This window comes from Dreissena polymorpha, chromosome 9 (genome assembly GCF_020536995.1).
Source record: "Dreissena polymorpha isolate Duluth1 chromosome 9, UMN_Dpol_1.0, whole genome shotgun sequence".
Classification (NCBI taxonomy): Eukaryota; Metazoa; Mollusca; class Bivalvia; order Myida; family Dreissenidae; genus Dreissena; species Dreissena polymorpha.
The window spans coordinates 62,507,783-62,531,457 of NC_068363.1; the positions used below are offsets into that span (position 1 = coordinate 62,507,783).

At 41.0% G+C, this 23,675-nt stretch overlaps 1 protein-coding gene across 2 annotated transcripts in view; it reads right to left on the reverse strand.

Annotated features, from left to right (window-relative positions):
- Positions 1–23,675, reverse strand: part of LOC127845223 (zinc finger protein 236-like) — a 53,275-nt gene that overhangs the window by 14,930 nt on the left and 14,670 nt on the right. For both annotated transcript variants that reach the window (XM_052376022.1, XM_052376023.1), the window contains exons 10-18: positions 20,117–20,260; positions 18,634–18,792; positions 13,441–13,699; positions 11,260–11,475; positions 9,857–10,006; positions 8,272–8,521; positions 7,912–7,969; positions 6,810–7,013; positions 5,931–6,020 (exon numbers count right to left, since the gene is read on the reverse strand). In XM_052376022.1, coding sequence (XP_052231982.1) covers positions 5,931–6,020; positions 6,810–7,013; positions 7,912–7,969; positions 8,272–8,521; positions 9,857–10,006; positions 11,260–11,475; positions 13,441–13,699; positions 18,634–18,792; positions 20,117–20,260 — 1,530 coding nt within the window. The remainder of the gene's footprint in view (positions 1–5,930; positions 6,021–6,809; positions 7,014–7,911; positions 7,970–8,271; positions 8,522–9,856; positions 10,007–11,259; positions 11,476–13,440; positions 13,700–18,633; positions 18,793–20,116; positions 20,261–23,675) is intronic.

Here is a 23,675-nt window from a genome sequence, read left to right on the forward strand (position 1 = left end):
TGGGCTTAATGCATGCCAGTGAACTGTCTGGGCTTAATGCATGTCAGTGAACTGTATGGGATTAATGCATGTCAGTGAACTGTCTGGGCTTAATGCATGTCAGTGAACTGTCTGGTCTTAATGCATGTGAGTGAACTGTATGGGATTAATGCATGTCAGTGAACTGTCTGGCTTAATGCATGTCAGTGAACTGTCTGGGCTTAATGCATGCCAGTGAACTGTCTGGGCTTAATGCATGTGAGTGAACTGTCTGGGCTTAATGCATGTCAGTGAACTGTCTGGGCTTAATGCATGTCAGTGAACTGTCTGGGCTTAATGCATGTCAGTGAACTGTCTGGGCTTAATGCATGTCAGTGAACTGTCTGGGCTTAATGCATAGGAGTGAACTGTCTGGGCTTAATGCATGTGAGTGAACTGTCTGGGCTTAATTCATGTCAGTGAACTGTCTGGGCTTAATGCATGTCAGTGACCTGTATGGGCTTAATGCATGTGAGTGAACTGTATGGGCTTAATGCATGTGAGTGAACTGTATGGGCTTAATGCATGTGAGTGAATTGTCTGGGCTTAATGCATGTCAGTGAACTGTCTGGGCTTAATGCATGTCAGTGAACTGTATGGGCTTAATGCATGTGAGTGAACTGTATGGGATTAATGCATGTCAGTGAACTGTATGGGCTTAATGCATGTCAGTGAACTGTATGGGCTTAATGCATGTCAGTGAACTGTCTGGGCTTAATGCATGTGAGTGAAATGTCTGGGCTTAATGCATGTCAGTGAACTGTCTGGGCTTAATGCATGTCAGTGAACTGTCTGGGCTTAATGCATGTCAATGAACTGTCTGGGCTTAATGCATGTCAGTGAACTGTCTGGGCTTAATGCATGTCAGTGAACTGTCTGGGCTTAATGCATGTCAGTGAACTGTCTGGGCTTAATGCATGTCAGTGAACTGTCTGGGCTTAATGCATGTCAGTGAACTGTCTGGGCTTAATGCATGTCAGTGAACTGTCTGGGCTTAATGCATGTCAGTGAACTGTCTGGGCTTAATGCATGTGAGTGAACTGTATGGGCTTAATGCATGTGAGTGAACTGTCTGGGCTTAATGCATGTGAGTGAAATGTATGGGCTTAATGCATGTCAGTGAACTGTCTGGGCTTAATGCATGTGAGTGAACTGTCTGGGCTTAATGCATGTCAGTGACCTGTATGGGCTTAATGCATGTCAGTGAACTGTCTGGGCTTAATGCATGTGAGTGAACTGTCCGGGCTTAATGCATGTGAGTGAACTGTCCGGGCTTAATGCATGTGAGTGAACTGTCCGGGCTTAATGCATGTGAGTGAACTGTATGGGCTTAATGCATGTGAGTGAACTGTATGGGCTTAATGCATGTGAGTGAACTGTATGGGATTAATGCATGTCAGTGAACTGTATGGGATTAATGCATGTCAGTGAACTGTCTGGTCTTAATGCATGTGAGTGAACTGTCTGGGCTTAATGCATGTGAGTGAACTGTCTGGGCTTAATGCATGTGAGTGAACTGTATGGGATTAATGCATGTCAGTGAACTGTCTGGGCTTAATGCATGTCAGTGAACTGTCTGGGCTTAATGCATGTGAATGAACTGTATGGGATTAATGCATGTCAGTGAACTGTATGGGATTAATGCATGTCAGTGAACTGTCTGGGCGTAATGCATGTGAGTGAACTGTATGGGCTTAATGCATGTCAGTGAACTGTCTGGGCTTAATGCATGTCAGTGAACTGTCTGGTCTTAATGCATTAAGTGAACTGTCTGGGCTAAATGCATTAAGTGAACTGTATGGGATTAATGCATGTCAGTGAACTGTATGGGCTTAATGCATGTGAGTGAACTGTCTGGGCTTAATGCATGCCAGTGAACTGTCTGGGCTTAATGCATGTGAGTGAACTGTCTGGGCTTAATGCATGTGAGTGAACTGTATGGGATTAATGCATGTCAGTGAACTGTATGGGATTAATGCACGTCAGTGAACTGTCTGGGCTTAATGCATGTCAGTGAACTGTCTGGGCTTAATGCATGTGAGTGAACTGTATGGGATTAATGCATGTGAGTGAACTGTATGGGCTTAATGCATGTCAGTGAACTGTATGGGCTTAATGCATGTGAGTGAACTGTCTGGGCTTAATGCATGTGAGTGAACTGTATGGGCTTAATGCATGTCAGTGAACTGTCTGGGCTTAATGCATGTCAGTGAACTGTATGGGCTTAATGCATGTCAGTGAACTGTATGGGCTTAATGCATGTCAGTGAACTGCATGGGCTTAATGCATGTCAGTGAACTGTATGGGATTAATGCATGTGATTGAACTGTATGGGATTAATGCATGTCAGTGAACTGTCTGGGATTAATGCATGTCAGTGAACTGTCTGGGCTTAATGCATGTCAGTGAACTGTATGGGCTTAATGCATGTCAGCGAACTGTCTGGGCTTAATGCATGTGAGTGAACTGTATGGGATTAATGCATGTGAGTGAACTGTATGGGCTTAATGCATGTCAGTGAACTGTCTGGGCTTAATTTATGTGAGTGATTTGTATGGGCTTAATGCATGTCAGTGAACAGTCTGGGCTTAATGCATGTGAGTGAACTGTATGGGCTTAATGCATGTGAGTGAACTGTATGGGATTAATGCACGTGAGTGAACTGTATGGGCTTAATGCATGTCAGTGAACTGTCTGGGCTTAATGCATGTCAGTGAACTGTCTGGGCTTAATGCATGTCAGTGAACTGTCTGGGCTTAATGCATGTCAGTGAACTGTCTGGGCTTAATGCATGTGAGTGAACTGTCTGGGCTTAATGCATGTGAGTGAACTGTCTGGGCTTAATGCATGTCAGTGAACTGTCTGGGCTTAATGCATGTGAGTGAACTGTATGGGCTTAATGCATGTGAGTGAATTGTCTGGGCTTAATGCATGTCAGTGAACTGTCTGGGCTTAATGCATGTCAGTGAACTGTCTGTGCTTAGAGCATGTGAGTGAACTGTCTGGGCTTAATGCATGTGAGTGAAATGTCTGGGCTTAATGCATGTCAGTGAACTGTCTGGGCTTAATGCATGTGAGTGAACTGTCTGGGCTTAATGCATGTCAGTGAACTGTCTGGGCTTAATGCATGTGAGTGACCTGTCTGGGCTTAATGCATGTCAGTGACCTGTATGGGCTTAATGCATGTCAGTGAACTGTCTGGTCTTAATGCATGTGAGTGACCTGTCTGGGCTTACTGCATGTGAGTGACCTGTCTGGGCTTAATGCATGACAGTGAACTGTCTGGGCTTAATGCATGCCAGTGAACTGTCTGGGCTTAATGCATGTCAGTGAACTGTCTGGGCTTAATGCATGTGAGTGAACTGTATGGGCTTAATGCATGTCAGTGAACTGTCTGGGCTTAATGAATGCCAGTGAACTGTCTGGGCTTAATGCATGCCAGTGAACTGTCTGGGCTTAATGCATGTCAGTGAACTGTCTGGTCTTAATGCATGTGAGTGAACTGTCTGGGCTAAATGCATGTCAGTGAACTGTCTGGGCTTAATGCATGTCAGTGAACTGTATGGGCTTAATGCATGTGAGTGAACTGTATGGGCTTAATGCATGTCAGTGAACTGTATGGGCTTAATGCATGTGAGTGAATTGTATGGGCTTAATGCATGTCAGTGAACTGTCTGGGCTTAATGCCTGTCAGTGAACTGTATGGGCTTAATGCATGTGAGTGAACTGTCTGGGCTTAATGCATGTCAGTGAACTGTCTGGGCTCAATGCAAGTGAGTGAACTGTCTGGGCTTAATGCATGTGAGTGAAATGTCTGGGCTAAATGCATGTCAGTGAACTGTCTGGGCTTAATGCATGTCAGTGAACTGTCTGGGCTTAATGCATGTGAGTGAACTGTCTGGGCTTAATGCATGCCAGTGAACTGTCTGGGCTTAATGCATGTGAGTGAACTGTCTGGGCTTAATGCATGTGAGTGAACTGTCTGGGCTTAATGCATGTGAGTGAACTGTCTGGGCTTAATGCATGTGAGTGAAATGTCTGGGCTTAATGCATGTCAGTGAACTGTCTGGGCTTAACGCATGTGAGTGAAATGTCTGGGCTTAATGCATGTGAGTGAACTGTCTGGGCTTAATGCATGTGAGTGAACTGTCTGGGCTTAATGCATGTCAGTGAACTGTCTGGGCTTAATGCATGTCAGTGAATTGTCTGGGCTTAATGCATGTCAGTGACCTGTATGGGCTTAATGCATGTGAGTGAACTGTATGGGCTTAATGCATGTGAGTGAACTGTATGGGCTTTATGCATGTGAGTGAACTGTATGGGCTTAATGCATGTGAGTGAACTGTATGGGCTTAATGCATGTCAGTGAACCGTCATTCCAGATAAATTTCCGCCTCAAAATGGATTTGTTTTTGAGAGATTCCTTGAAACGAAAAATTCCATAAAAGATCTGCACAGCCTAATAAGCGTCTACACTTTATGCATGTATATTAGGCCCAGTTTTCCCAAAACAAGGCTCAGTGGTACTTTTAATTGTCCGTGGCCAACATTGTTTACGATTAAGGTCCCTAGAAGAGATGTCACGCTCTATTTGTCTTACAATGACTAAGTTGACTTATTATAAGTTAATATTTCAGAGCCAAACAATAGCACATGGTTGCATCATTTTAGCCGCATGATACTAAAATGGGTTTTTTGCAGGATGGAGCCAGTGCAGCTCCAAACCAGTCTGCACATGCACGCAGTCTGTTTACGCAGCTACCCTGTCCGCAATAAAGTCACAGAAGATTTTGTGGTCTCATTAGCAGCCATGGTAGCTCCTGACCAGACTGTGCAAATGCGAAGGCTCCTCTGCAGATATGTTGGACGCAGGTAGAATAAGACCCATGCTGGGAACCATGCTGGGAACTCTCTCTTGGAGGAAACCAGCCCACATTCAAGAAATCAATTAAATGCCTTTCTTTTAAACAGATACAACTGGGTTTAGTTCACATCACTACCAAACTAGAGCTTTGTCACAGACGTGGCGTAAACCCCCATGCGCCGCATTGACACAGACTATTTTGCATGCTGACTTCACAAAACAAGATAATTTTATTTATGGCGATTTTTAAGAATTATTATGCCATTATCATTTATGGCCATTTTTTACCTTTGAACTCAAAGTGTGACCTTGACCTTGGAGATATCGACGTAATTCTTTTGCGTGACACACTGTCCAGTGATGGTGAACAAATGTGCAAATGATTTTAAAATCTCGCCATGAACGACATAGTTAAGGCCCTGACAAGTTCATTCATGGCAAATTTTGATCTTTGAACTCAGCGTGTGACCTTGACCTTTGAGATATCGACGTAATTCTTTCGCACAACACACCGTCTAATGATGGTGAACAAATGTGACACCTGATTTTAAAATCTCACAATGAACAACATAGTTATTGCCCGGACAAGATTACGGGACACACCAACAGACAGACTGACAAAGTGACTCCTATATAGCCCCATTACCAATGGTAATGGGGGTATAAGAAAGGTAAGAACAAACAAGAGATGTGTTTGCGCCGCTTTGAAATAAAATTTCAATATATCATATGGCAGGTTTATAAATTATCTCCCTTTTTAAAGCTTATAACTTTCCTTGGATTGTATTTTTGGACTTTTGACCTTGAAGGATGACCTTGACCTTTCACCACTCAAAATGTGCAGCTTCATGAGATACACATGCATGCCAAATATCAAGTTGCTATCTTCAATATTGCAAAAGTTATGGCCAATGTTAAAGTTTTCGGACGGACGCACAAACTGAGAGACGGACTGACACACAGTTCAACTGCTATATGCCACCCTACCAGGGGCATAAAAAGAAATACAATTTATTTAATATTATCAGCACCATATGGTTCCCTGTACCTGTGAGGAATACTGGTTCTGTGGCTGATATGTTTGCTGGCTGGTACCCAGTAGACTCTGTGTAAATGTCTGCTGCTGACCTCCAAAAAGCTGCAACAAGTGAAACACTGGTTCCTGATGTGTCTGATCTACTGATTAACAGACTATAAGGATACTATTACATAAGGCACATGTCATTGAGATTGCTTCAAAATATAAATTAACCACCAAACTTATGAACACATGTTTAAGCCCCCAAAATCATACGGGATCATCAATATCAAAAACACGAATAAAACATGGTTACCAGCACACTACACCAATTGAAAATAATTCACAGCCAATGAGCAACAAGCTTGTTAAGTATCTACTGGTAAGTTTTTCAGTTGAGGTCACCGCCAGGATGTGAATGTTAGTTGACTAGTTAGCTCAGCGTGCAAACAAAACAGACAGAAGGCTGCTTTGATGGACAACCCTTTCAGCAGGTTAAGCCATACATTTATAATTGATCAAACTTGGTTTACACAGCACCCTACAAACAAAACAAGCAAATTTGTGGAATTGATATCCCCCGCCGATATTCTTCTGGAAACTCATACCAAGTTTCAATGAAATCCGCAAAAGCACTTCTAAGATATGGCTCCGGACACACAAAAAAGCATTTTTTCACGATACAAAGAGCCATAACTCTGTTATTAACAGATGGTGTAAAATGCCATTTGGCCTGCATCATCTTCTTATCCATATATATACTCATACCAAGTTTCAATGAAATCCACCAAAGCACTTCCAAGATATGGCTCCGGACTGACAGATTGACGGACGGACGGAAAGACGGACGGACAACGCCAAAACAATATCCCTCCGCCTATGGCGGTGGATAACAAGGCTGCAACATACCTGCTGGTTGAGTATATGCTGGTCCAGGTTGGTTGTGGAGAGGCCCAGCTCCTGTAGGTTGGTCTGGTTGAGCATGGCCTGCTGGGACAGGTGGTTGCCATGGAGATTGTGATGGGTCAAGGTCAGATCATTGTCAACAGCCTCCTCCTCCACATACTCTCCCTCGGTCTCGGCCAGCACAGTCTCGTGTTGCTCCACCTCAGACTGGGTTTACAAATATTGATTCATGTGCTTTAAGTGTTGTCCCAGTCCCAGATTAGCCAAGGCTTATCAGGGACAAAATTTCCGCTGTTACAGAATCTTTGAAACAAAACAAGAGATGTGTTTGTCAGAAACACAATGCCCCCTAATGTGCTGCTTTGATTTTTTTTTTAAACTTTGACCTTGAAGGATGACCTTGACCTTTAACCACTCAAAATATGCAGCTCCATTAGATACACATGCATGTCAAATATCGAGTTGCTATCATCAATATTGCAAAAGTTATGACCAAGGTTAAAGTTTTGGGACACATACAATGACAAACACATACAAATAACCTATGTAGTCCTTACAATCTGATCATGTACAACACTTTCCAACTAATCTGGATTTTTGTTTAGGAAAGACTTAAATTTAAATGAATAATTCAATAAAACTGGAAGGTATTGTCTCCAACTAGCTTATGCTCAGGCTTACCTGGGACGACCCTTTAAGCATTTAGCCTATTTCTCCCAAAACAAGGCTCTTATTTACAAAGGAATGGATCCAATTCACACTTTGTACCAATTTTTCATAACTTAAGTCAAATTGAAGTGAACATTTCAAAGGCAATTTTTATTAATTATGATTTATCCGGCCATTTGCCAAGTTAGCAACAGCTATAAAACAATGGCTACAGAAATATCCTATATACTAAAACTATATACTCATAAACTTCCTTAAGATGAAAATTTACTTGAATACAATAATGTTTACTTAAGCTAAATTTTAGCCAAAAGGAGACATGCATCTTCCCCATTTGCAGATACAAAGAACATTGCTACATCAATCCTCCATATTGAAACACAACAGTAGGTTTGAATAGAACAGAATCAAACCATTCTTTTATGTATGGGCTTACCTGATCTAGACTCTGTATTTGGGTGGGCGTGGTCATATGCTGGAGGGCAATCTCATGTCTGAAAGCAAAAAAAAGTTTAAGTTTTAGGTTTTTAAATCGTCAAAAGATCCATATTATGGCTATATTAGACCATGGCAAATGTTCAGTAATACTGTTTCCTCACAAATATCATAACTAAACCTTTAATATAGTCCACAATACCCAGGCCTAATAGAGTTCTCTATTTCAGGGAAAATGTCCATCGTATGTAACAGAAATAATCCTTAAATGTTTTCAGTACATGTTACAAAGGTTGTATTTCCCAATTAAAATAGCGAACACATGAAACTTAACTAATTGTAACTTGTTTGCAATATTAACCTATGGGTCTTCATGTGCTTCTTGCAGTTGACATTGGTCTTGAACTGTCTCTGACAGTAGGGACACATGAAGGGCCGCACATCGCTGTGAGTGGACATGTGTCTCTTGAGGGACCCGCTGGTGGAGAACAGTGCCTCACACATCACACACTTGTACGACTTCACACCCGTGTGCACCTTCAGGTGTGACTTCAACACGCCATTGGAAACGAACGTGCGGGAACACTTGTGACATTTGTAAGGCTTCTCACCTGGGACAGTGGGAACATATGAGATATATTTCTGTGAAAAGGTGGTTTAAAGCATGTGCGTAAAGTGCTGTACCAGATTAGCCTTTGCGGTCCACACAGGGTAATCAAGGATGACACTTAATGCCGAAATCAGATTTTTATCCAGAGAAGTCTTCCTCTACGAAAAATATCATAAAAGCAGAGAGTGATATCACAGATTAGCCTGTGCATTCCACACAAGCTAATCAAGGACAACACTTTAAGCACATGCATTAAACCGTCTTCTCACAGAGCGAGACTCATAACTGCATTATAAGAATCAAAGAAAGCACATTGTATCACTAAGATTAAAAGAGATTACAACTCCGAAGTGAGAGAGTGAACAGAGAAAATTAAACACTGATAACGAATAATGCTCCCCCGGCCCCTGTCTACGTATGTCATCACATGTGATGTTATAGAATGTACAAGGTGAAAAAGGGGCATAATTTATGTAAACAAATGTAAACATTCCATGATAAAATCACAAATGCACAACTTAATTTCATAAGGAAGAATGGTATTAATGTTGTACGTTGATGGGCAGTGTTCATTGGGTCCTTCAGGTAATGTATATGACCTGCCAAAGCCACAATGGGTTTTATGCCACATGTATATGAGAGTGGCCCCCTATACAGGCCAGTATGAGTGACCCCCTATACAGACCGGTACCAGTGACCCCCTATACAGGCCAGTATGAGTGACCCCCTAAACAGACCAGTATGCGTGATCCCCTATACAGACCAGTATGAGGGACCCCCTATACAGACCAGTATGAGTGACCCCCTATTCAGACCGATACGAGTGACCCCCTATACAGGCCAGTATGAGTGACCCCCTAAACAGACTGGTATGAGTGACCCCCTAAACAGACCAGTATGAGTGATCCCCTATACAGACCAGTACGAGTGACCCCCTATACATACCAGTATGAGTGACCCCCTATACAGACCAGTATGAGTCATCCCCTATACAGACCAGTATGAGTGACCCCCTATACAGACCGATACGAGTGACCCCCTATACAGGCCAGTATGAGTGACCCCCTAAACAGACCAGTACGAGTGACCCCCTATACAGACCCGGTATGAGTGACCCCCTTAACAGACTGGTATGAGTGACCACCTATACAGACCAGTACGAGTGACCCCCTATACAGACCAGTATGAGTGACCCCCTATACAGACCAGTATGAGTGACCCACTATACAGACCGGTATGAGTGACCCCCTATACAGACCAGTATGAGTGACCCCCTATACAGACCAGTATGAGTGACCCCCTATACAGACCGGTATGAGTGACCCCCTATACAGACCGGTATGAGAACGTATGTGCTGCTTGAGATGACTGGACTTCTTGAACCCTTTCTGGCAGTATGAACACTTGTATGGCCGGTCCACGCTACTCGTCTCTCCCAGGTACTGCTGGTTGAATATCGTGTTGCGAGGTGGCTGCTGGATGTAACCTGCAATGAATTGAGCTGTGGTCTGGAAAAACTGGGCTTACTGCATGAGCGTAAGGTATTGTCCCAGATAAGCCTGTGCAAACTGTTTATTGAGCTATGGTCTGGAACAACTGGGTTGTCCCAGATAAGCCTGTGCAAACTATTTATTAAGCTATGATCTGGGAAAACTGGGCTTAAAGCATGAGCGTACGGTATTGTTCCAGATAAGCCTGTGCAAACTGTTTATTGAGCTATGGTCTGGAACAACTGGGTTGTCCCAGATAAGCCTGTGCAAACTATTTATTAAGTTATGATCTGGGAAAACTTGGCTTAAAGCATGAGCGTAAGGTATTGTTCCAGATAAGCCTGTGCAAACTGTTTATTGAGCTGTGGTCTGGGAAAACTGGGCTAATGCATGTGCCTGAAGTGTTGTCCCATACTAGCCGGTGCACAGGCTTATATGGGAAAACACTTTACGAACATGCATGAAGGAGGTTGCTGGATGTAACCCGCTATTAGGCATTGGTTTTGTTGTCATTAAAGCTACATTTAATAAGAAAGATTATTGAATGTTTTACTAAATCGTCCCTCTTGTAATCTGAAGCAGACAACTTTAATTTTATTAAATTTCAATTAGCAAAAGGAGAAATACTCATTATCAGCAATTTTTCCTTTTGCCCCTAAGTTTTCAAAATTCACCTTCTGCAAGACCTAAAAAGACGTCTGCAGGCACCAAAGATTTAATGGAAGACAAATACAAAGGCAAGTGGGTATGTTGCAATAAATAGTCAAGCAATTCTTCTACTTTCACATACACAAATATCAAATTTTCACATTGGAAATTGGCAGCAGATGTTTCAAAGTCAAATAATGGTAGATGATAATATAATGCATCAAGCAGAATGGGTTAAATAGAAAAGGAAACCCTTAATGTTAGGTATAGGACCAGTCTTAAAACTGACTTCTGCTTGAGATTTCTGACCAATAACAAAAATTATTACTCTAATATTGTGATTATTTGATGAACATAATTTGAAACGTGTCATGTGAAAATGGATCTTATGAAATATGCTGCCAGAATAACAGCAGACCACACAGTCTGGTAAGGAGCTTCCCTATACGCCAGTAGACAACAACAAATTGAGTTTCTTCACGATGGACAGCTTAGCTCCTGAACAGACTGCGCAGGCTGGTCGGGTGTTACGCTTCCTGCATATGGCATAAGACCCATTTTTGCATGAAGCAGCTAATATACTAATGTACAATGGCCAAACCTGTATCAGTGATGAGAATGGGTTCCTGCATGGGTATGTCTGGCAGCTCCATGTCCTTGGAGGCCCTATTGAGGGCCCGGTCCCCCCTCTGTCTGGGCCAGCCAGGCCCCTTATCTGCCCCAGCAGGCTCCTTGAAGTGGGACGCCATGTGGGTACGCATGTGGGCAGCAGTGCGGAACTTCTTGGCACACAGCTCACAGTCATAGGGCTTTTGGCCTGTAAAATGTAGGAGACCCATCTGATGGAAAATGAAAAAACCAAACAGATGGAAAATGTAGAAACCAATCTGATAGAAAATGTAGAAAACCAATCTGATGGAAAATGTAGGAGACAAATCCGATTATTTCTGATGCTTCAACTTCCAGTCATGGCTCACATACTCTTTGCAGGCAGCTCTTTTATAAACATTACCAGGTAACATTATAAAAAACCTGAAGCACTCAAGTTAGCTATTATCTATAAATGACAAATAAAAGTAAAACTCAATTGATGATCTAACTGCAGTTGTATTGCTAGTGCACTGCCCTTCAACTAACAACCATTTAATGTTCTATATGAATCCCTTGAGAATTGTTTGCGAATATTGACACCAGAATATAAACAAGAATATCAGTGAAACTGATGGATGCTCCCCGATGATGCGCTTTGTCAATCTATGTGTTAATAACCACCTTAAAAAATCTATTATTAGCCTCTGTGACCTTGACCTTGACCCCAGTGACCTCAAACCTCATCAAAAGGTAGAATTCCATGCAAGGTACCTACATGCCAAATATGTAAGAGAACGGTAAAATATTGAAGGCGCCATGAGAAACTGTAACAAAATTGTGACTGAAAAATCTTTTATTAGCTTCGGTGACCTTGACCCCAGTGACTTCAAACCTCATCAAAAGGTAGAGGTCCATGAAAGGTACCTACATGCCAAATATATAAGAGATCGGAAAAATATTGAAGGTGCTATGAAAAACTGTAACAAAATTGTGACGGAAAAATATATTATTAGCCTTATTGACCTTGACCCCAGTGACTTCAAACCTCATCGAAAGGTAGAGGTCCATGCAAGGTACTTACATGCCAAATATGTAAGAGAACGGTAAAATATTGAAGGCGCCAAGAGAAACTGTAACAAAATTGTGACTGAAAAATCTATTTTTAGCCTCTGTGACCTTGACCCCAGTGACCTCAAACCTAATCAAAAGGTAGAGGTTCATGCAAGGTACTTACAAGCCAAATATGTAAGAGAACAGTAAAATATTGAAGGTTCTATGAGAAACTGTAACAAAAGTAAGACGAAAAAATCTATTATTAGCCTCTGTGACCTTGACCCCAGTGACTTCGAACCTCATCAAAAGGTAGAGGTCCATGAAAGGTACCTACTTGCCAAATATATAAGAGATCGGAAAAATATTGAAGGTGCTATGAGAAACTGTAACAAAATTGTGACGGAAAAATATATTATTAGCCTTGGTGACCTTGACTCCATTGACCTCAAACCTCATCAAAAGGTAGAGGTCCATACAAGGTACCTACATGCCAAATATGTAAGAGAACAGTAAAATATTGAAGGCGCTATGAGAAACTGTAACAAAAGTGTGACAAAAATATCTATTATTAGCCTGGGTGACCTTGACCCTAGTGACCTCAAACCTCATCAAACTGGAGAGGTCCATGAAAGGAACCTACATGCCAAATATATAAGAGATTGGAAAAATATTGAAGGTGCTATGAGCAACTGTAACAAAATTGTGACGGAAAAATCTATTATTAGCCTCGGTGACCTTGACCTTGACCCCAGTGACCTCAAACCTCATCAAAAGGTAGAGGTCCATGCAAGGTACCTACATGCCAAATATGTAACAGATCGTTAAAATATTGAAGGCGCTATGAGAAACTGCAACAAAAGTGTGATGGAAGGAAGGAAGTAAGTAAGGAACTTCAAACTGGCAACTATATGCTCCCCGAAAATTTTCGGGGAGCATAACAAGGGAAAATAACTCCAATAATAATAATGCAGCAAAATGAATCAATCTTGCATTTCCTCCTACAAGCCTCTCTCATTGTATCCAATGACAACCACAATTAACACAACTTTGCAAAGCATGCACTCTTTCTACATACATTCTATCCAAATGTCCTAAAATATATAATTCCAAAGCGGCAAAGAACAAAAACGTCACCTACCAGTATGCAAACGAAGATGAATCTTCAAGCTGCCGTGGGTTGAGAAGTTCTTATCGCATACTGCACACTTGAACTGCTTGGTACCGGTGTGGATCCGTAGATGGGACATAAGTGTGCTCTTGACAGCAAACGCACGGAAACACTGGGTACAGCGGTAAGGCTTCTCGTGCGAGTGAATGCGTGTGTGTCGTATCAGATCACTTGGCTTCTTGAACTCTTTCTGGCAGAACGCGCACAAGTGGAATACTGTGTTCTCAACCTGCCAGCGTATGCATAGAATGGAAAGTGTTAGATATATAGATAACTATTTTACATACTAGAATAACAATATGATTTTACATATTAGTGTTTTACATAACTGTACAAGATTTTAATATAAATCAAGGCCCCAATTTGATACAAAAGAGTACCGTAATTACTCTATGTTTTCGGACACTCTAAGTTTTCGGACACCCCTTTTTTTAGCAAAAATAATTATTTTTCGTGACTCTTAATTTTCGGACACACAAGTTTTCGTCCATAATTAATGTCTCTAAGTTTTCGGACAGTATATTTCACAGCGCTATTTTACACAATTTCTATCCTGTTTTTGATATCTAATGACACTTCGATCATGGGGTTTTACAACCAGATTAACATCATAAAACATGGCAGGTGCATGCCTGAGGGAAACAGAGCATTTCATTTGCGTAATTGGGTAAATCACCTTGTAAACCGGTATTAAACAATGGTTTCGCCCGATAGCATAAGCGTTATGACAATTGCCAGGGGTAGCGCCAATTAACAGTTAAATTATCTACAGCAATGGTACTACAACTTCTCAGTAAAATAACTGTGACAAATACTAAACGCTTCAAAGTGTGATGCACCCTATTGCAAGTTTTACGAACAATGGAAGGTGTTAGACAACAACTGTCGGAACAGAACAAACAAAGAATTCATAGTTTGAATTTTTTATTGCGTTTATTACAGGTTCATACTAGGGAGTATCGGTACATCACATGCTTATCTTTGAACTCGTTGGTCAAAGTACAACCTTGTAGTAACTTTCGGTCAAATAAATTAAGCATTTAAAATTATTTAAAATGCAGTGCAAACATATATAACTGTAATTTATACTTTACAGCATGGTATTTTACAAGCCCGTGCTATTACCGGTAGTCGTTGATACAATTGAGGCTATTTTCGGACACTTCAATTTTCGACTCTTAGTTTTCGGACGCCTGTAATTTGTGAATATTTTTCGTATCTAAGTTTTCGGACACGAAAAAAATTAATTATTTTTAAGTGTCCGAAAACATAGAGTAATTACAGTAATTTCAGTAGTAGTTCGCTCACCTTTTAGCAAAATGCGCCCAGCCCCCCCCCTGGCAGCCATGTTTTTCAACAGACCGGAAACATTTTCAAACTCAACTCTCGTATCTAGGAAACAAATGTGCTGACTAAATTTCATGAAAATTGGGCCAAAAATGTGACTTCTAGTGTTCACATGTTTTCACTATATACATATAGAGAAAACTGCCCTGCCCACTGGCGGTCATGTTTTTTCACCGATCTGGACCATTTTCGAACTCCTCGAGATATCAATAAAACCAATGTTTTGACCAAGTTTCATGATGATTGGACAAAGAAATGTGACTTCTTGACTGTTAACAAGCCTTTTTTACTATATAAATATAAGGAAAACTGCCCCATCCCCCTGGCAGCCATGTTTTTCAACGGACCTGAACCATTTTCAAACTTAACTCGCGAATCTAGGACAAAAATTTTCTGACCAAATTTCATGAAGATTGGACCAAAAATGTGACTTCTAGAATGATCACGTTTTCAATATATATACATATAGAGAAAACTGGCCCTGCCCCACCGTCCGAGATATCAATAAAACCAATATTTTGACCAAGTTTCATGATGATTGGGCAATAATTGTGACTTCTAGAGTGTTAACAAGGTTTTTCTTTTTTATGACCTAGTGACCTAGTTTTTGACTCGGCATGACCCAGTTTCGAACTCGATTGAGGTATTATTGAGACAAATCTTCTGACCAAGTTTCATTAAGTTTTTCTTTTTTATGACCTATTGACCTAGTTTTTGACTCGGCATGACCCAGTTTCGAACTCGATCGAGGTATTATTGGGACAAATCTTCTGACCAAGTTTCATGAAGATCAGACAAGAAATGTGGCCTCTAGAGTGTTTACAAGGTTTCTCTATAGCCAAATAAGGAAAACTGCCCTGCCCTCTGGCAGCCATGTTTTTCAACGGACTGGAACCACTTTTGAACTCAACCAACATATCATTAAGACAAACTTTTTGACAAAGTTACATGAAGATTGGGCATGAAATGTGACTTCTACAGTGTTTACAAGGTTTTTCTTTTTTTGACCTAGTGACCTAGTTTTTGACCCAGCATGACCAAGTTTTGAACTCCATCCAGGTATCATTGGGACAAATCTTCTGACCGAGTTTTATGAAGATTGGACAAGAAATATGGCCTCTAGAGTGTTTAAAAGGTTTCTCCACAGCCATATAAGGAAAACTGCCCCGCCCACTGGCGGCCATGTTTTTCAACTGACCAGAACTACTTTTCAATTCAACCAACATATCATTAAGACAAACATTTTTACAAAGTTACATGAAGATTGGGCATGAAATGTGACTTCTACAGTGTTTACAAGGTTTTTCTTCTTTTTTTAACCAGCATGACCTTGTTTTGAGTTCCATCGAGGTATCATTGGGACAAATCTTCTGACCAAGTTTCATGAAGATCGGACAAGAAATGTGGCCTCTAGAGTGTTTACAAGGTTTCTCCATAGCCAAATAAGGAAAACTGCCCTGCCCACTGGCGGTCATGTTTTTCAACGGACCGGAACCACTTTTGAACTCAACCAACATATCGTGAAAACAAACATTTTGACAAAGTTACATGAAGATTGGGCATGAAATGTGACTTCTACAGTGTTTACAAGATTTTTCTTTTTTTGACCTAGTGACCTAATTTTTGACCCAGCATGACCCAGGAACCACTTTTGAACTCAACCAACATATCTTTAAGACAAACATTTTGACAAAGTTACATGAAGATTGGGTATAAAATGTGACTTCTACAGTGTTTACAAGGTTTTTCTTTTTTTTTGACCTAGTGACCTAGTTTTTGACCCAGCATGACCCAGTTTCAAACTTGATCAAGGTATCATTGAGACAAATCTTCTGACCAAGTTTCATGAAGATCGGACAAAAAATGTGGCCTCTAGAATGTTTACAAACAAAATGTGGACGACGGACGGACGGAAGACAGACAAAGACCGATCCAAAAAATCATCTTAGTATAAAACATTCAAAAAATCAATACATAAAATATCTTAATAGAAATGCTGACAATGAGCTTATCTGGGAAAAACATGAACAATTACAAACAATTACAATGAATTACACATTTTTTGTATCATAAAATATTAGCAAATGTTGCTGCAATTCTGCTTTAAAACATGTAAGTTGCTTTAAAAACCAGGATTGTGCAGCAAAGAGTGCGCTTAAATTAAAACAAGATGTGCTTGTGAAACACTATGTCCCCCCTCATATATTTGACCTTTGACATTGAAGGATGACCTTGACCTTTCACCACTCAAAATGTGCAGCTCCATGAGATACACATCAGGGCTAGCACTGGCCCAAAATTTCATTGAGCCAACCATTTTTTGTTTTTAGGCGCATGAAAACTGGTTTTGAAATAAAAATATAAATACTATTATACTTAATGACAAGGGCTTATCACATATCATAATATAACATACAGTTTTCAATATACAAATAACGATTATGGTACTTGTCAAAGTACAAAAATAAGTTATTTTATACATGTACATTCAACAGTGGTGTCAATTGTCCCAAATTTGGAATCCTGAAAATTAGACTGGGGTAATTGGAACCGCAGCCGCAGGAACCCAACAGGAATAATTGGCAGAGCCCCCAACCCAACCCAGAGCCCTTTCTAAGTGTAATTTCTTATAGTCTTTCCAATTGCAATTTAAGGTGAATACAATTCGAAATATTATAAACCACACCCTCCGTAACACCGCATGTGTATCCGTCCGTCTATTTCTTCTATAAAGAACTTTGAAAAAAAAAATAATCGACTGTATCTGAAAACCGTCCGAAAAATTGAACGCGTTTTGCACATGAAATAAAATGTGCATATGGTTTGACTGCAGAGAATAAAAAAAACAGTAACCTAGCAAATACGTAATTAATGTACAATTTGGTTGACATAATAATTGACAATAGCATAGTTTGTGGGTAAAAAACAACTTAATAATCAACTTTTAATTTCAAACGATAATCAGCAGAAACTTTCTGAGAAAGGTGTAACATCATCGACATATAACTTATTATTTAATTATCATCCTTTAATTCAGATTGATAGTGGGTAGAAAGGTGTATAGTGATCAGCTTAGAAATAATTTATTTATTGTTACACTTCTTTTCACTTATTTATCTTTAAATACGAAGTTTGCCATCGGCCACTGTATTGTTGGCAGACGAATTCCAAGTTTACAGTGTCTGCGCATGAATGACCTTATATTATTTGTGAGCGAACTGAATATTGATTGGCCAGCTAACACGTGCGCTTCAATAACAATAAGGTCAAGTGATGTCGCATGTTCTGGTGCAGACCGGTTTTTATTATTTGTTCAAATTGCGAACACTTTCATTGAAACAAAGAGAAAAATAAAGAAAACCAGTCTGAATTTTAATGGCGACTATTTTAAATAAAAATCTACGAGATTTTAGCATTTTCACAAATCAGATTTTTCTTGAGCCAAATCTCAATATTTTCGCAAATGGCTCAAATGGCGAATGACAGTGCGAGACCTGTACACATGCATGCCAAATATCAAGTTGCTATCTTCAATATTGCAAAAGTTATGGCCAATGTTAAAGTTTGACGCAAAAAACAACAACAAACCAACAGACAGGGCAAAAGCCATATGTCCCCAAGAATAGACTAGGGGACATAAAAACTGTATCAGACTATTGACCAATAACACCAATTTTCGTGATCATTCTTCCCCTGGATATACTGCCACATTCTGGGAAAACTGGCCTTAAAGCATGTGCTTAAAGCGTCATCTTACATACACCTGCACAGTCCACACAGGCTTATCGGGGCGACACTTTCCGCTTTCATACCCACCTTCCTGATGTAGTGTTTCTTGATGAGTCCCGTTGCAGAGTCCCTGACGTGCATGACGGACAGGGTCCCCCCGGCCTTGCCGTCCTCAGTCTTGTCTGTGCTGGGCACACCGCTGTTCTCGAGGGCCTGCTGTAGGATATCCTCACCCAGACCGGCCTCCTGGACAAGTGCAGCAACATGGGTTAGTTAAACAACTACATTGAAGTCAACCTGATCAATGGGAATATTGAAGCAGTGGTTGCATTATACATTAAAGCTGCACTCTGGGACAACTTGCACATGCATGAAGTGTTGTCCCAGATTAGCCTGTGCAGTCCCCAATTAGAAGACAGTGTTGCCTTTATGCTCCTGATGTAAGCAAGAGGCCATCCAAAAGAACAATATGAGCAATATTCTATGGCGTCTTATTTCATACTCGGATTAGATCCAAGTGAAATCCATATTATCAAAAGGTTCAAGAAATGCTGTCTACATAGCCTATTCTTCAAATGTCTACAACTGGCATGTTTTCTGATAGTAAAGATATCCAATCAATAATCAATCAAAAAAGACAAAAGCCTGAGATAGAAAATTAGTCACACATAACTGATCAAGCCATGTGATATTGCTAACCAACTGGATGTACCTAGTCTTTTTGGTCACGGCTCCTGGCATTGCATACAAAGTTAATGTGTTACATGAAAAGGCAGCTGAAAACCAAAAAAAACCATCTTGTTTAGTTGAACATTTGTGCCATTTAACTCTAAAATGCATACAATGCTTTACTAATTTATGTGCAAATCCTTCAATGCACTGTCAAGTAATAGAGCCAAAAAGCCCTATGTTGACAATCAAATTTCTATAACGGTAGCCGTATAGTTCTAGACAATGACACACCATCTCATCTAGGTGAACATTTGTACAATAATATTTCAAACCCTCTCCTTACTGTTAAAGAGCCGACAAGCTCCATTCTGACAATAAATAATCTTATGTTGACTTAAAAATTTGACCTAGTGGACACATTAATTTTTAATATTTCAATTCATGGTGAAGTTATAATGTGGACAGCACTATTTTGAAAATAAAGTAATGTAACTTTGACTTCAAAGTCTAACCTTGACCTAGAAGGGAGCAACATGCTTCTTGCACTAGACAATTAGTCTCATATGGCTGAACATTTGTGCAAAGTTTGTTTAATATACTTATAAGCAAAATCAAGTTATTGAGCAGACAAGCCTTTTTGGCAATAAAGTGCTCTATTTTTTAATTGATTTTGAAGGCAGCTATGTTGTTCTAGTGCACAACACAACGTATCATATAGAATACCTTTTTTGTAAAGTTATTTAAAAAACCTTCAATGCATGGTGACATAACAGACACACTGTATCATATAGAATACCATTTTTGTCAAGTTATTTCAAAAACCTTCCATGCATGGTCACATAACAGATCTGACAAGCCCTCCACAGGTATACCAATAAAAACAACTCCAATCCTATACCTTATTTGTAGAGTCCGCAGCTTTTACTGGCCCCGCCCCTGTCTCTGACAGCTCTAGGAGCTGCTGTATAACGTCTCCAGTACCATCAGCATCACTCTCTAGGAATTTCTTCTTCTTTGACAATAGTTTCTCAGCTTCAGGGTCCTACAAACACAACCATGTTAACTAAATGAGACTTGTTCTGGGAAAACTGGCCTAAATGCATGTGCGTACAGAGTCATCCCACATTGGCCTATGCAATCCATGCAGGCTTATCAGGAACAACACTTTCCCCTTTACTGGATTTCTGCTCAAAAGAGACTTTCTTTAAACAAACAAGAGATGTGTTTATCAGGAATACAATGCCCCCTACTGCCCCACTTTGTAGCCATATATTTGACCTTTGACCTTGAAGGATGACCTTGACTTTTCAACACTCAAAATGTGCAGCTCCATGAGATGCACATGCATGCCAAATATCAAGTTGCTATCTTCGATATTGCAAAAGTAATGTGCAATGTTAAAGTTTTCGATGGAGGGACGGACAGACAGACAAACGAATTGACGGACATTTAAAAAACTATATGCCACCCTTCCGGGGCATAAAAATAAAACAAAAGGTGAAAGTGTGGTCCCTGATTGACCAGTTCCGACTGCACAGGCTTATCTTGGAATACACTTTTTGCACATGACTTAACCCTTTGCATGCTGGGAAATTTGTCGTCTGCTAAAATGTCGTCTGCTGAATTTGTAAAATAAGCTTTTTCTTCATTTTTTTTCAAAGAATACTATCAGAATAGCAAACAGTTTGGATCCAGATGAGACGCCACGTTCTGTGGCGTCTCATCTGGATCCAAACTGTTTGCAAACACCTTTAAAATTCGGTTCCCACACTGAAAGGGTTAAGACATGTGTTCCCAAACAAGGCTCAAATAAGTAGAATTATTTGAAGGTTACTGTTTACAGGGCTATTCTAGGAGTCTAAAAGTAAAGAGGTAAAACTGACTTGTAGGCTTACATCTACCGGATCAAAGGGTCAAAATAAGTGCCCTATCATCAAATAAAGGTTTAACACATTCACTCAGCAATAATTCATTCATTAACATTCTGGTTCTATCTGACCGTTTTCAATAGTTTGTCTTAACTTAACAACAGTCTTCTACACATACTTGCTCCAGACATTAACTAAATAAAGCCATCCTTCATCAGGGATAAGGACAAAGCAGTTATGCAGCTCAATAGACACATGCTTGTGCAAAGTTAATAATTCAGACAGTTATTATTGTTCTAAGCGCTCACATGAATTACTCCTATAAACCAGAGAGGTACAACTTATGTTTATAAGAAAATGGAAATCAAGACAGCAGTATGAGAACAATGTTACTTAGCCAAATTCTTTTTTTCCAAAATTGGGATTTAGGTCAAGAAGTCTACAGTAAACATGATATTATGTTCTGCTGCCAAGTGCGATGTTTAATGCCCCTCACTTCCTGGAAGCAGAAACATTCGAGACTTTCTCTGGGAAAATGGGGTTTATTGATGAGCGTAAATTGTTGTTCAAGATTAGCCTGTGCAGTCTGCACTGGCTAATCTGGAAAAACACTTTACACCTTAACTGGAGTATCACTAAGTAGAGACTTCTTTTCAAGAAATAATACAAGCAAAATTGTTGAATTGTTATCTTCCGCCTTCTGCTCGTTTATATCTATACACCTACAAAGTTTCATGTTGAAATCGTATATAGTTTCTGAGATAAAGCCCTAAAAGTTTGTGATAGACGGACAAACTTAGGGAATTACAGACAGACAGACCTAGAGACTTGCAGATGAAAAACACATCAAAACTATATCACTCCGCCTTTGGCAGGGGATACGAAAAGCAAAGTGTTTTCACTGAATAGCCTGTGCAGACTGCTCTTAGCATTGCGCTCCATTTCCCCTGAACAAGATACTGACATTATGATAAATTACATACATCTACAAGTAAATACAACGAAGACCAACACTTAACAATTTTCTGCTGTCCCTTACCAGTTTGGTTTGGACCCTGCTTAGATGTGCATTGAGACTGCCTCTACTTACCAGTTGGGTGTGGACCCTGCTTAGATGTGCGTTGAGACTGCCCAGTTTCTTGTTCTGCCTCCACTTACCAGTTGGGTGTGGACCCTGCTTGGATGTGCGTTGAGACTGCCTCTACTTACCAGTTGGGTGTGGACCCTGCTTAGATGTGCGTTGAGACTGCCTCCACTTACCAGTTGGGTGAGGACCCTGCTTAGATGTGCGTTGAGACTGCCCAGTTTCTTGTTCTGCCTCCACTTACCAGTTGGGTGTGGAAGCTGCTTGGCTGTGCGTTGAGACTGCCTCCACTTACCAGTTGGTTGTGGAAGCTGCTTGGATGTGCGTTGAGACTGCCTTCACTTACCAGTTGGGTGTGGACCCTGCTTAGATGTGCGTTGAGACTGTCTCCACTTACCAGTTGGGTGTGGACCCTGCTTAGATGTGTGTTGAGACTGCCTCAACTTACCAGTTGGGTGTGGACCCTGCTTAGATGTGTGTTGAGACTGCCTCAACTTACCAGTTGGGTGTGGACCCTGCTAAGATGTGTGTTGAGACTGTCCCCACTTACCAGTTGGGTGTGAACCCTGCTAAGATGTGCGTTGAGACTGCCTTAACTTACCAGTTGGGTGTGGACCCTGCTTAGATGTGTGTTGAGACTGCCTTCACTCACCAGTTGGGTGTGGACCCTGCTAAGATGTGCGTTGAGACTGCCTCCACTTACCAGTTGGGTGTGGACCCTGCTTAGATGTGTGTTGAGACTGTCTCCACTTACCATTTGGGTGTGGACCCTGCTTAGATGTGCGTTGAGACTGCCTCCACTTACCAGTTGGGTGTGGACCCTGCTTAGATGTGCGTTGAGACTGCCTTCACTTACCAGTTGGACGTGGACCCTGCTTAGATGTGCGTTGAGACTGCCTCCACTTACCAGTTGGGTGTGGACCCTGCTTAGATGTGCGTTGAGACTGCCTTAACTTACCAGTTGGGTGTGGACCCTGCTTAGATGTGTGTTGAGACTGCCTTCACTTACCAGTTGGACGTGGACCCTGCTTAGATGTGCATTGAGACTGCCTCCACTTACCAGTTGGGTGTGGACCCTGCTTAGATGTGTGTTGAAGCTGCCTTCACTTACCAGTTGGGTGTGGACCCTGCTTAGATGTGCGTTGAGCCTGCCTTAACTTACCAGTTGGGTGTGGACCCTGCTTAGATGTGCGTTGAGACTGCCCAGTTTCTTGTTCTGCCTCCACTTACCAGTTGGGTGTGGACCCTGCTTGGATGTGTGTTGAGACTGCCTCCACTTACCAGTTGGGTGTGGACCCTGCTTAGATGTGCGTTGAGACTGCCTTAACTTACCAGTTGGGTGTGGACCCTGCTTAGATGTGTGTTGAGACTGCCTTCACTTACCAGTTGGACGTGGACCCTGCTTAGATGTGCGTTGAGACTGCCACCACTTACCAGTTGGACGAAGACCCTGCTTAGATGTGCTTTGAGACTGTCTCCACTTACCAGTTGGGTGTGGACCCTGC